Source organism: Capra hircus, chromosome 22 (genome assembly GCF_001704415.2).
Source record: "Capra hircus breed San Clemente chromosome 22, ASM170441v1, whole genome shotgun sequence".
Taxonomy (NCBI): domain Eukaryota; kingdom Metazoa; phylum Chordata; class Mammalia; order Artiodactyla; family Bovidae; genus Capra; species Capra hircus.
Genome location: NC_030829.1, coordinates 37888408 through 37902874, shown reverse-complemented (window position 1 = coordinate 37902874; position 14467 = coordinate 37888408). Strand labels below are relative to the sequence as shown.

General features: G+C 41.0%; 1 protein-coding gene across 2 annotated transcripts in view; it reads left to right on the top strand.

Moving 5' to 3' along the window:
* The window catches only part of SYNPR (synaptoporin), a 294249-nt gene that overhangs the window by 161680 nt on the left and 118102 nt on the right, over positions 1-14467 (top strand). For both annotated transcript variants that reach the window (XM_018038467.1, XM_005695764.3), the window contains one exon: positions 4175-4299. In XM_018038467.1, the coding sequence (XP_017893956.1) occupies positions 4175-4299 (125 nt within the window). The remainder of the gene's footprint in view (positions 1-4174; positions 4300-14467) is intronic.

Below are 14467 nucleotides of genomic sequence, written 5' to 3'. Positions count from 1 at the left end.
TGTCTACCACCTAGGGTGGAGTTGTTGGGTGGACTTCCAACTTCCAAGATTTCCAAAGTTCCGTCTGACTCTACATTTCTCTGCAACACTAAGAGAATTTCAGATCCCTAAAGGACTTCCATTTCCCTTTCCTCACTCTGTCCTGATGTATCCTACTTATAGGACCAGGTTCCTGGCTGATATACTGTGAAAGAGTTAATTTCATTCTCCCAGATATTTCACTTTCCAGACTATCCCTATAATGTTATTCGCTCAGCAGGACCTGACTCTTCCGGTGTTGTACAGACATTATCTGTTTAATCCTCACCAGACCCACGTGAGTTTTGTATCAGTCACACAGTATGATTTCTCTTTAATCAGTGAGGACTGTGGGGAATGCAAGGTAACTAGAAAGCCCATAGGTATCATATTTAACTCAAGTTCAGAGCTCAATAGACGTTAAAAGAAAAAGTAGTGGTGTGTGTGGTTTCAATACTCTGATGCCTTCCTCTACATATCAAATATTTTGAGCTAAATATGTAATTTTAATACATAATTATCTTTCCATCTTAAGTTCACTGCATGGTAGTATTAATAATATTTTACTGTATGTAAGGCGCTTTAATATAAGATGAAAAGCCAAAAGTGGTTTTTTTACAGCCATTAAGCGCTGAATTTAAAGGATTTATCTTTGGGTATTTTACCTCTAAATCACTCCAGTTTAATGTTACAGGGGATTTTAAAGAATACTACTGTTTGAAATCCTTATGCTATCCTGCCACACTTTTAATATAGGATTATTAAGCTTCACACACAAACTGTTGTTGTCAAAAGAAAATTTGATCACATATGCTGAGTGCTGGACACGATAGCTAGCCCATTGTAGGTACTTAATAAAGCCAACAACAGATAATTCCTCCTAACCTTTTCATGTACAAGTGTTGATTACACACTTAGGACTCTTGCCTGAGAGAAGTACACATGTGTAAATACCACACAAATCTGCATGGATTCAGAGAAGACTGCACATAAATACATACTCCATCTCTTTTCTTCTCTCAGTGATTTGGGAGGACACAGAGGGTATTTCTGTTGTACAGATGAGGAAAGGGCGATCTCCACATCCTACCACAGGGCTCTGGACCCTGCTACTCCATTCTTTCTTTTGGAAGAAATTGTACTAAAGATGCTGTCGTGACATGGCACAAAGGGCTGCGCCATCCAGTATCGTATGATGAAACCTAGATTTAAGCATTGAACAATTAAAATCATGTCCTCCTTTTTCCCACCAAAACTAAGAGCTGACAGAAAGAGAACATTTGGTCATGAGCAAATCCATATCACAGGGATCCAGATCTGAGTCCTGTCAGCCTTGGTGTTCTGTGTGTATCGTTCTCAGATTTCACGATGGGTTGGAGTACCTTCTAAATGTCTCCACAAGTCCCATCAGTGATATAAACTAGGAGGGAAAGCTAACAAAGGAAAAAGATAAGGTTTTTCTGGAGTGCTTGTATGTTGGTTCATTGGGGCTGATGGTCATATAGATTTAGCTAGGGAGGAAGTCTAAACTTCCTATTTCATGTCCTACAAGATCTTACCAAAATCTCTTACACAGTTATTTAGAGTAATATCTCTTGTTCACATTTATTAAGTGCTTTTTCTGTGCCAGGATCTGTTCTAAGTGCTTTACACACATTAACACAGATAAACACATTTTGTTTTTACTATGTTTATAATATCATTTGGTCAAGTTGTGTCTATTTTAAATTAGTGGATTTAAAAACCAATAACTTGGTGGATTCTGGATCAAGATGGCAGAGTAGGAGAATCCTGAGCTTATCTCCTCCCACAGACACACAAAATCTAGGACTGTCTACAGAACAACTGTCACTGAGGATGACCTGATGACTAGTAGAATAGGTTTTCTAAAACTAAGAATCTATAAGGAAAAGGCCTTATCAAGTTAGGTCAAAAGAACAGAAGCATGATCTAGTCAGAACTTACAGAGGGAGGAATATCACAGCTATGGCAGTTCCCTCTGTGGAGCAAGGGCTTTGAGCCCCACATTGAGCTCCCTAGCTTGGGGGACCTGCCCCAGGAAGACGAGCCTCTGTAGCATCTGACTTTGGAAGCCAGAGGGGCTTATGGCCAGGAAAGCTGGAGGGCTGTTAGAAACTGAGACTCTGTTCTTGGAGAGTACGCACACACACGCTCGCTGCTCAAAGTCTCAGCACAGAGACAGCAGCTTAAAAAGCACCTGTGTCATAGGAGAAAGAGATCCACTGACTAAATTTAGGACGTGTGCTGGAGGGGTAGAGATCTGGTGGAACTTTCTCCAGGGGCAGAAACACTGGCAGGTGCCATTAAAAAAAAAAAAAAAAAAAAAACAACTCTCCTTCTACCTAGTGGGCCCAACCCTGGTGTGTACCACTTCTGCACTCTCCATCAACTGAACTAATACCATGTGTACCAACCTGGTATATCCCTGGGGACCTACCCTGCCCATCCCACCTGCCCCAGCTGGCTCCTCCATAGCAGCTGCTGCCACATCCCACCAACAGGCATTCCCATCTGACACTGGCACCCCTCCAAGGTGGCTCCTGCTCCAGGGGTCCAGTCCCACATACCAGCAAACCCACAGTAGCCTCTCTTGGGCCTCGAAGCTACTTCAGAGTTAATGGGAGAAGATATTCTATGCAAGTGGAAACAGAAAGAATGCTGGAGTATCAATACTTATATCAGATGAAATAGACTTTAAAACAAAGACTGTAAAAGGGGACAAAGAAAGGCATTATATAATAATAAAAAAGATCAATCCAAAGGTAAAGCAGATATTAACAGACAAAAAAGGAGAAACTGATAGCAATAAATAATTGTAGGGGACTTTAACACCCCATTTATGTCAATGGAGAGATCATCCAGACAGAAGATCAATAAGAAAACATTGCTCTTAAATGACACATTATAGCATATTGATTTAATATATAAATACAGATTATTCCATCCCCAAAGAACAGGATACACACTTTTCTCATATACACTTAATATTCTTCAGGATAGATCACATGTTAGACTACAAAACCCTTACACAGTAATTCCTCTCACTATGCAAAGTGAGCTAGTGTTGCTAATGGGAACCCAGGCTACTATAAGAAGGTGAATTCCAAAGTTAAAATAAAATAACTGGAGGTACTATAGAAATGAGCAGGACGTTCTTTTGAATTTAGCCAAGCTAAGTGGGCAAAGTTTGGTATTTGTTTTCTTCCCATCTTAGGGCATTCTCACCCTCCCAGGTATATCTTCTTTCCATGGATACTTCTTTGAGTTCCTGCTCCTAATTTTCACTGCCTGATTACCATAGATGCATGTTTTATGCTAGGATAGACTGATATTAATTGGTCATCAGTTGGACCTTTTAATAGTTGACTCTTGAAAGAGCAAGTAAAACAGAGATGAAACCACCGAGGATGCTTTAAGGTTGACATATATGATGTTGTGCTCCAGAATAGCACATTTTAGGTAATCTCCACTTCCTCCACCCATCAATCCTAAAATTCTTTGTGCATTTTTTAAAATCTGTATTAGTCCAAAAGACAAAACATGTGTGTTTTGCAGAAAATACAGATAACCAAAAAGAAGGAAGCAAGGAAACATCTGAAATTCTTCCCACATGGAGATATCCATCATTAATCCCTCAGTGTGTAGCTTTCCAGAGACTTTGATGTAAGATTACATCTCTACCTTCTGTAGTGTGACAGTTCTTTACACAGATGCTGTTGTTCACTCACTAAGTTGTGTCTGACTCTTTGCGACCCCATGGACTGTAGCAGACCAGGCTTTCCTGTCCTTTACTATCTCCCAAAGTTTGTTCAAGTTCGTGTCCGTTGAGTCGGTGATGCTGTCTAACCATCTTTACACAGATATTTGATCTCAAATGCAGATATTTTGTCCCTGTATTTAATTTTTCTGCAAGCAAAATTACTCCAGCTTTCCAGGCAATTTTTCACACCATCCCACTCTCCATCATCATCCTGGCCTTCATTCCAGCCTAAACCATATATGATGCCATACTTGGATGGTCATACTTGCCATCCTAACCTCTCTCAATGTAGACACTAACCTCCTGCTGACATATTTCATGAGATCAACACCATTCTAATAGCTGCCTTCTCTATTCTTTCTTTGTTCTCTGCAGCTTTTTGCAATCTTTGCATTTGCAACATGTGGTGGTTATTCTGGAGGCCTGCGGCTGAGTGTGGACTGTGCCAACAAGACGGAAAGTGACCTCAGCATTGACGTGGCGTTTGCTTACCCATTCAGGTAGGGAATGGTGCCCTCTTACAGAGAGGCAGGGAACTTTCTTCCTTATGTGGTTTCTTTTAAAAAAGGTGCAACCTCCCAGGAATTTCTGGGTAAAAAGAAAGGATTCTCCCTGAGCCTGCAAAATGCCCAAATAAGTAAAATGCCCATCCAGCACCCTACCCTGGGAAAAGTTATTCTCTGGGAGTTGTAGCTTCAAACCAAAGTGAACTCTTTTCTCCAACCCAAACTGCTACAAATGGCCCAATGTTGGAGTCTTATCAATATGGAGACCTCAGTTACACAATTCCTTCCTCCTCATCCATATTTTCATGAGTTCTCTCAAATTCTCTCTAAAATTGTGTGGTCACCTTTCATTTCATATCAACTATGCAATCCTGGCTGATAATACATTTAGTGGTATTAATAGCAAATAGTGTTTCCATGTGCTAGACATTGTGCTTAGCTTTTCACCTGTTTAATCTCATTAAGTCATCACAATGACCTTGTAAGGGGAGTACAGGTATCATCACCATTTCGAATGAGGAAACTGAGGTGCAGGTACATCTTCCCAGCTTCCCTTGGTCGGTAAGTTGGCAAAGTCAGTGTTTGAGCCTACCCAGGGTATGCCCAGAACTCACATCTCTATCCCTGTACTTAAGTTGCTTGAGATAATTCTTTCAACCTCTTTATAAGTTCATGATGAAAGATAAGACCTGTCTATAAAATAATGGCTATATACATACCAAGATTTGTCCCAAGTCAGACATCTTGTGGTTATGATCCAAAGTGGATTAATTGAAATAAAAATCTAAATGATTTGTTTCTGTAAAACTACCAAATGCTTGGTACCAAAAAACTGGTGTGATTTCTGAGAACAACTTTCAACATAATATTTTGGCTTCTTATTAATATACTCTCCTGTGTGCACTTCAAGTTAGCAAACATTTGTCAAGCAGTCATTTTGTGCCAGATACAGCACTGGCTCTGGAAATACAGAGAAAGGTAGAAATTTGCTCCTAAGAACTTTTCTTAAACAGGTAAGTACAGTGTTTTCCAAAATCTTTCCCATAGAGCCCTAGATATTTATTTTTTCTAAAAAGAAAGGAAGAGAGAAAGAAAAGTAAAAGGGATGGAGAATAGGAGGGAGGGGGGAGAAAGAGCTGGAGAATCATTAAACGATCTGATAAAATAAGTTTAAGAAATACTTCTTAGCACTTTGCCCTTTTAATACACATTTTGAATCACCAAGAACACAATGTTTCTCCAAATGTATTTGACCGCAGAAAGCCTTTCTCACTGAACATCTCAGAAGATTAATATATCATGGAACACATCCTTAACATATCGATCTAGTAAACTTTTCCTAGTCCAAAACAAAAATGCCTCAGTTCACAGGCAATGAATCACACAGACGTGGCATTTATACCAATGTATTAAGCGGTTTTTAAGAACTGTACAGTAATACAAGTTACAAACACCTCTGCTCAAGTAGATACTCTCCTAATAAACTAATAAGAGTCCAAAGCAGAGAAATACTAACCATAGAATGCCTGGTAATTTAGTAGTAAGAGTTGCCTATGCCAGTGGTAGTTGGGGTAGGAATGTCTGACATGTCTGAAGGTTCTGGAGGAACTCCTTGACTTTTGTGTCGAATGACTGAGGCAATGTGTGCATACTGCCCAACAAAGGGGATCTAGGAGAAGAGAGGAGAATTGCCACTGATCATGACTGAATAGAGGGGAGGGGTTAAGGAAAGACAAAGAGAAAATAATAGGGAAAACCGTTTTAAAGTGAAGACGATAAATTTGGGTTTGATCATGCCAGGTTTGAGGTATTTTCTATCAAGAAGTTTCATGCTTAAATCCCATATAAGGAGTGAGAGGAGAGCCTGCAAATGGGGCTCCAAGATCATAATCATGGAATGAAAAATAGGTCCTGAACAAAGAGAGGCCATCAGGAAAAACAGAAGAGTAGGCACACAGGGCTAAGCCATGGATGATGCCCACATTGAAGAAATGAAGAAGGAGAGGCATAACTGAGGGAGAACAAGAAGAGCCAAAGGGAAAAGAGATAGGACCACTAGGCAAGTGTAGGCTTTGTGGAAAATAGGGATATGTCATGCATGAGTGATACCACTCAGCACTTCAGAGAAGTCAAGAAGTGAAAACTAAAAGGCCAGTGGATGCAACAAATGGTAGTCATTAAGGAATTTCATGAGATATTTCAATAGGAAAGAAAGCATGCCAGACTGTTAGAGAATGGAAAATAGAATTTGGTATTTTTCCCTCAAACAAGTGAAATGCAAAATGCTAAGGATCAAACCATTTTTCCTTAAGCCCTGGTGCTTAGATGGTAAAGCGTCTGCCTGCAATGCGGGAGACCCGGGTTCGATCCCTGAGTTGGGAAGATCTCCTGGAGAAGGAAATGGCAACCCACTCCAGTACTCTTGCCTGGAAAACTCCGTGGACAGAGGAGCCTTGTAGGCTACAGTCCATGGGGTCGCAAAGAGTCAGACACGACTGAGCGGCTTCACTTCTGTATGACATGATGTTTGTGAAGAAAGAGAGCAAGGTTATTAATGACCTTTTTGTAGAGAAGGCGTTCACCTCTGCTTCTGGAAAGTAATCATCTCATTCGATGGCATGGTGATAAACTTGCCACCTTGGCTAGACAGCAATAAAGGTTTCCATAATAAAGGTATAAAAATCTTCCATCACTTGAGAACAACTGAATTAGAGACTAAGAGCAGATTCATCATAAAAATAAATTAAGTTGTTATGTCACTTTTATGTCTGGAGACACCCATCAGAATAAAAAAAATTTAAGTTTTCTATCAATTTCAAGCATTCTTATAGATATGGGATTGGTAATCCTTGCTTTAGATAATTAACAAAATTGTCCTTGATTAATTCATCCTAAGGCACCAGAGATATAGAGAAAAATATGTGCATGAAAATATTTATTATTGAATTATTCTAAGTACTTCAAAATTAGAAATAACTTATGTGTCCAAAAATAAGGAATCAGTTAAATAAAATGTGATAGGCAACCACTAAAAGTCATTTTTTCAAATAACATGTAAGGACAAGAAATGCTCCTAGCATTTTACTAGGAGAAAAGCAGAATACAAAACTATATATGTTTATATATACATATACACACATATATGTATATAATGTATATATGTGTGTATATAATGATTCCAATTTTGTTTTAGTTTATACTGGCTGATCATAGGACTATAGCATATATATAGACTATATATATGAATATATATACATGTATATATGTGTATGTTTATATATATAATGATTCCAATTTTGTTTTGGTTTATACTGGCTGACTACAGGACTATAGCTTATATATAGACTATATATATGTGTATACATATATATTTGTGTGTATATATATATATATATATAATGACTCCAATTTTGTTGTTTATACTGGCTGACTGTAGGACTAGAGCACATACTGACATTGCCCATACCTATCAGTCACTCACAATTCACATCTCCATCTACACTTTCTATTGTAAACCCATGTGGCTGTTAAAGGGCTTTCTCTAGTCACAGGAACCTGCTTGGTTAGTATGCAGGGCAGGCCGGAAATGCTGGGGAGTTAATGACTCCTAGAGCTGCTCTCATCCAATGACAAGTGGGAGCTGGAGGATGAATATCCCAAATTTCTGAGCTCTCATGGCTACCACACTAAGCTCTCAGAAGTACCCAGCAGGATAGCTCCACCCTGTGTTCATTAACACACCTTTTCTTACCTGTTTTCCCTTTCCTCTCTCAGTTCTCCACTGCCCTATTGGTGTTTTCAAAGATGAATCTTCCAAAAACCAGTTGCACTCAAATCTTGATCTCAGGGTCTGCTTCCTGGTACCAATCCACCTAAGACAGTACCATTATGTGAATTATGTGGATGGGTGAATGGGTGGGTGGGTGGATAGATAGAGAGATAAAGATAGATGATAGAGAGATCCCTGTTTCCTCCCACTGCCAATCATGTTGAGCACTGCTTCAAATTGGTCAGAAATCAAAACCTCTAGTCCATAACATCTCCTTTAGTGGTTTTCAGTTCAGATTTCAAAGTTGAAACCACCTTTTGTTTTCTTCATTCATGGTATCTTATCACGCATGATAGGTCTTTTCCAAACGACAGCCATAGTACATGTACTTCAGCCTTAGCTTATGAAAACGAAATGATTGCTGAAAGTTGGGAGGTGATCCATTGAGATCCCCCAAATGAATTCTGCCTAAGACGTACTCTATAATCAGTCCACTGCAAATATATTCTCCACATTTGGTGATTAATCACATAGCTTTTCATTTGGGATAACAACAAAAGCTATGTCATATTTATAGAGATTCTGTCATGATCCCTGTATCAAAATGTTCATTTATTTCTAGGTGGTGAGATTATGAGTACATCAAATATTCTTTGTATACTTGCCCACATTTTCTAGATATTCTGCAACAAGCTTTATGATTTTCGTTACTGTGACTCTACTGAAGCAACATAATGTAGCTTGAACTGTAGAGATGGAACTTTGGAATTTACTGATTGTCTTTTTTAAGAGTATTACTCTCTCTTTCTTTATCTATAAAACAGAGACAGTGTTACCTGTTTCATAGTGGTGTTGCATTAAATGAATCATAGGAAACGGTTTAAGCAAGGCCTGGCCCTCACAAAGTTCTCTTTTAGTGTATTGTTTTTACTTTCATTATCAAGAAAAGGTAATTAAAAATAGAGAGCTGAGGAAGATAATTATTCTAGTTAATTTGCAAAATTACCCTCAAGACAATATGTTGGTTATATTTTACCCAGAATGAAAGCTTCCCCATCTCTCTCTCTCCAAATATGCAGACATTAAAAGAATGAGTACATATTGAACTATTTCACATGTATTAACTTGCTTTAACTCTTTGATGCTTATTTGGGTTGCCCTCGAAGGTGTTCTCCATCCTCTCTCTTTTTTCCTCTCATTAAACTAATGGGAGCATGAAAGCCTCCCCAAAGTGCAGAACAATGGAAAAGGCTCACTGGCACAAGCATGATTTTCCCAGGGTTATTTGGCATGAGCAGAAGGGAGAATGAGACTGTGAACCTGATCTTTGTGATCCTTGAAACCGAAGCTGGTGTGGGTCTTCTGTGTTGAGGGAAAGGCTCGTCGGGACTGTTTGCTGACCAATGGCTGCCCAGTGCTGTACAGAGAACAGAAGCACTCTTTATGACTGGCCACTTCCTCTGATTCTCACACTTCTTTGTGGAACATAGGGTCAGATGGAGGTTGATGCCAGGAAAGCTGTGGAGTTTAGGCCATTATCTGGTAATGCTGGCTCTGTCATGGGGAAAAGCATTTTCCCCCTAAGATCTTTACCCTAGAGCAGTGGTGATAAACTTTTTTTTTATTTTACCATGAGGGCCAAATTGGGAAAAATAAAAATGTTAAAAACCATATTTTTTTTATATCTTGTGTTTAGGAAATGCTGCATTTGCAATTACATTTAAACATGTGTTTATTGTTTCTCATTACCAGATGGTTTCACTCTTTTTTGACTAAAATTTCAGAAACTTGAGCCTCCCAATGGTTCAGCTCGTAAAGAATCTGCCTGAAATGTGGGAGATACAGGAGATGTGGGTTCAATCCCTGGGTGGGGAAGAGCCCCTGAAGGAGGAAATGGCAACCCACTCCAGTGTTCTGGAGAATTCCATGCACAGAAGAGCCTGGAGGGGTTTTCTTTCAGCCCATGAGGTCACAAAGAGTCAGACACAACTGAGCGACTTGCGCACACACACTTCAGAAACTTTATAACTATAGTATCTCATGTTAATTTTGTGCCTTACAGTAAATTGTGGATGTGATGAGACCTGCGGGCGGGGTCTCTGGGACAGAGAGTTGGGGAGATTGAAAGACGGTGTAGCCAAAGAATTAATGGTGGATCTCTGGCTGCATCCCTGGCTTCACATCCAGACCCTGTCACCCAGCAGATGTGGCAAGTGATAGCCTCCCTGGACCCAGGGTTTCAAACTCTAAGAAAGAAATAGGAGTACTTTCCTTGTAGTATGGTTGTGACCATTTCAGTAGGTCATACAAGTTGTATAACAGAGTCTGGTGCTCATCAGGTCTTCACTGAATTGTGTCCTGTCCTTGGTAATTTTATCAGTAGAATTTAGTGCAAGGAACTGGCCCAGAGTACAGTTATAGACCAGGACAAGGACAGTCCTATTTGGAGATTTCTACAGTAAAGAGAGGAACTGTCATTTACAGGGAATATCTGTCTGCAGAGTTCACAGAAAATGTGGCTGCTGCCATGAACCCAGTTAAATTAAAACATCAGAGAATTCATTCACACACGCGCGCACACACACACACACACACACACACACACCACCCTCACCCAATCCCATCGCACGATTCCCCTGGCAACCTGAGCAACTGCTAGATGGGAGAGTTTTTGTTGCAACACTTCTCCAAAAGGATAGTGGTGAGGGATTCCATAGAAGGATCTGTTACTTTGGGTTCTCCCAAAAGTGCATGCTGAGACAAGGATTTGTAGTTTTCTTGGCAGATGATCCCTGGAAATACCAGTAAGTCATGGGGTAGTGAGACAAAGAAGGGAAGGAGGTCAGGGAACACTGGATTAATGAGCAAGGTGCCCCGGTGGTCATCTGGCACAGCAGAGACTTGTAAGAAACCATGAATAACATGCTTCGCTTCTGGCAAATGGTAAAGCTGGGGGTAGTTGTCTAACAACTCCTGTTGGCCATCAAAAGCTGCTCCTATAGGCATTAACTCCCCGGCACTGCAGGCAGACCAAGCACACACTTGCAGCCCATGAAAGCCTTCAGGCAGGGGTCATGATGCTTACTTTAGAAAGCCATCATCATATGCAGAAACGGTGAGTACCAAAGAGATGTGGGTGGGCAACCAATGGTCTCTTATACAGGGGGGCCATCTCATCTCTCCTAGGTCTGTGACTGATCGCACATTGGATCATTTATTCATTCCCTCCATAAATAGTTATTGAGCACTTACAGTATCCAAGGCCCTGCAGTGTATAGGCACTTGATATGTATTGGGCGGTAAAATGGACATGGCCCCTTCCCTCATGAAACTGACAATCATTTGGGAATGGGAGAAAGACAGTAAAGAGGTAGACAGAGAACACACATCCTCACTCACACACACACACACACACTTACAGTAGTGGTGGTGTATAAGAAAAAGTGAACATTGTGCAAAAATGTGCAATGGAGAGGGCTAAAGGACACCTACCTATATAGAATGGTTCAGAAGGACCTCCTTGAGGAAAAGGCATTTAAACAAGTCAAAAGAGGAGAGGAAGAACGGTGGCGAGGGAAGGATTTGTGTTTAGCAGATGCAAACTATTATATATAGAATGGATAAACAGCAAAGTTCTGCACTATAGCACAAGGGACTATATTCAATATCCTGTGATAAGCCATAATGGAAAAGAATATATATGTATAACTGAGTCAGTTTGCTGTCCTGCAGAAATTAAACCCAACATTGTAACAATTTAAAAAAAGTCTTTTTTAAAGACGCACAGAATGGAGAGGAAGAATATTCTAAGTCAAGGGAACAGCGTGGGCCATGCTGAAGTCATAAGACGATGAAGTGGACAGAAAGAGAAGCTGAGCTATGTTAGATTAGCTGGTTAGGGAAACTCTCTCCGATGAAGTGACAGAGGAGTGCAAACCTGCAAGAATTAAAAAGAGAAAGGAAGAGACAGCTGCACACTCCTTGGAGACCCCCGAGGGTGTGTTCCAGGGACAGGGAGAGCCAGTGCAGGAGCCTGATATCTGAGCTTGGGGAGAGTCTGGGAAGCAAGAGGAGAGGAAAGGAGGCAGGAGACAGGCTTGAAGAAGTGGGCAGCAGCTGGATCACACAGGGTCTAGAGAGAGAACATGACAAATTGGGATTTTATAGTGTGTAAGATGGGAAGCCATTGGCGGTTTTGAGCAGTGGAGCCACGCAATTTATATTTTTAAAAGACCTGGCTTGCAGCTTTGAAAATAGTCTTAAGGGAGTGTGTGGCAGAGGTGGGAGTCAGGGAGGCTGGTTGGGAGGCAGCTGCAGGCAATCAGGGAAGGGACAGTGGGGGTGTAGACACAGGTGGAAGCAATGGGGACAGTCCTGTTGTGGTATGTAACACATCAGATTTGCATGATCATCCATGCCTTAGCTATTATGGAAATTTGCATCTTTAAGCCAGCCTGGTTTGTCAGCTTTTTCGCAGCTTTTTTCATCACTTTTGTCACTGATGTTGGACAGCATTTGGTCAGTAGGAGGATCAACTTTAACATTTTTAATTTCTTGTTCCCAGCATCAGCTTGAGCATCTCCTGGGGAGGGGTCACTTGTTTTACAACACTGCATGTCATCCAGGATAGTCAAAACATAGGTAGGCAGCCAGCAGAGTTAACTTGAATGGCAACTTACACAATGCATTTCTGAAAGCAATAAGAAATATATGAAGTAGATAACAATTCCACTCATGGAATACAGTTTGAAACAAGTTATTGCCCATATACAGTCAGGAAAAGAGACCTCGTGCCAAGTGATTCCATTTTTTTAAGTTAATAGAGGGGACCAAAGAGGCAGGGCTTTTATGATCATATCAGGACGCAATTCACAGATCAGAGACTGTAGGGATTCACTACAACCCCTAAGACTAGAACATGGGTGGCAAAGTTAGGCCCTTGAGCTAAATCCAGCCAGCCTACAGCCTGCTTTTACTTAGTTCATCAGCTAAGAATGGTTTATATATTTTTTAATGATTACATTTTAAACATTGTATGTGTACAGTACCTACAAAATATCTTTGGTTTTCCCTGTTGGCCCATAAAGCCTGAAGGATTTACTATCTGTCTCTGAAAAGTTTACTCACCCCTGGACAAGAGGCTATAATGGGAGAAGTTGGTCTTATTAGAGCACAAGATGGGTTACCCAAGTGAGCAAAAGCTGGGACCACAGATGGAGGAGGTGTTCAGAGGAGCGTGAATGAACCAAGGTGGAGATGCAGCCACTCTGGACATGCTACCCAAAGCAGCAGGAGAAAGGGGGTTGGGCGTGGATGTTAGGTGTTAGGAATGTTAGGTTCTGCTCCAGGGTCCCATTAACCTCCATTTCTGCTTCCTTCTGTTTGGAACCGGAGGAATGTAAGAGCATTCTTCGCATCCCCCAGAGCTATCAAGCAGGCGGCCAGATATTCTGGCTTCTCCCTTGCTCCTGTCCTGTAGCCTCCCGCCAGATCTTCCCATCGGCCCAAACTAACTGGAAGCCAGTTGGAAAGGAAATCTGGCCCCTGAGAGTTAGAGCAGAGCAGGCGAGGAGCAGGTCATGGAACTGAGAATAAACAGGCAATGGCCAGCAAAGAGTTCCCCTCTGAACGTCAGTTTCATCTACAAAATGTGCAAATTGGATTGAAGCTTTCTTAAGAGAGTTAGTTAGACCTCTGACTCTATGAGAGCAGAAATATACTTTCCTAACTTCCATTCCAGAGGAATGGTTATATTTAACCTCGACCAAGAACCTGGGTGGCGCCCCAGCCACTGCTGCTTCAGAGAGAGCAGACAGAAATGTAAAAATTCAACAAAATTACTCTTTGTGTCTTTTTCTTTCAGCCTCACAGGGTTCTGATACTTGTCCTATTCCGATAAAATCTGAACAGAGCTTTTTAAAACCTAGATTTGGGCACGTATTGAGAATAATTGTAGGTTATGTGATGAAGGCTGTTTCTGTTGAGCTCCCATAGGAGGTGACAAGTGGCAGAGATTAAATCAGTGTATGCTGGGTGAGCCTTTTATGTAGCTTTCGGTCTCCTTGTGTGTCATTTTACAGAGCAGGCATGGGGGAGTGTGGTGGGCAGAGCCTCATTACCTGGGACAAGCGCTGCTCCCTAGAAGAACGCACACATTGCTTTTTTTTCGAAGTTACAAAAAACAAGTTCCAGTTCTTCCTTTCAGCTGCTTCCGTTCCTAGGATTGGAGGCAGGGGTTTGGGTTTGGGGTTGAGTTGCCTAGAAAAGGATAAAGGAATTTAGCTACAGCAGTAGCCTAGGAATGTCAGAAGGAAACATCCCACTCATACCTCTCTTTTGTTTATCAGGAATGTTAGGTGTCTGCTCCAGGGTCCCATTAACCTCCATCTCTGC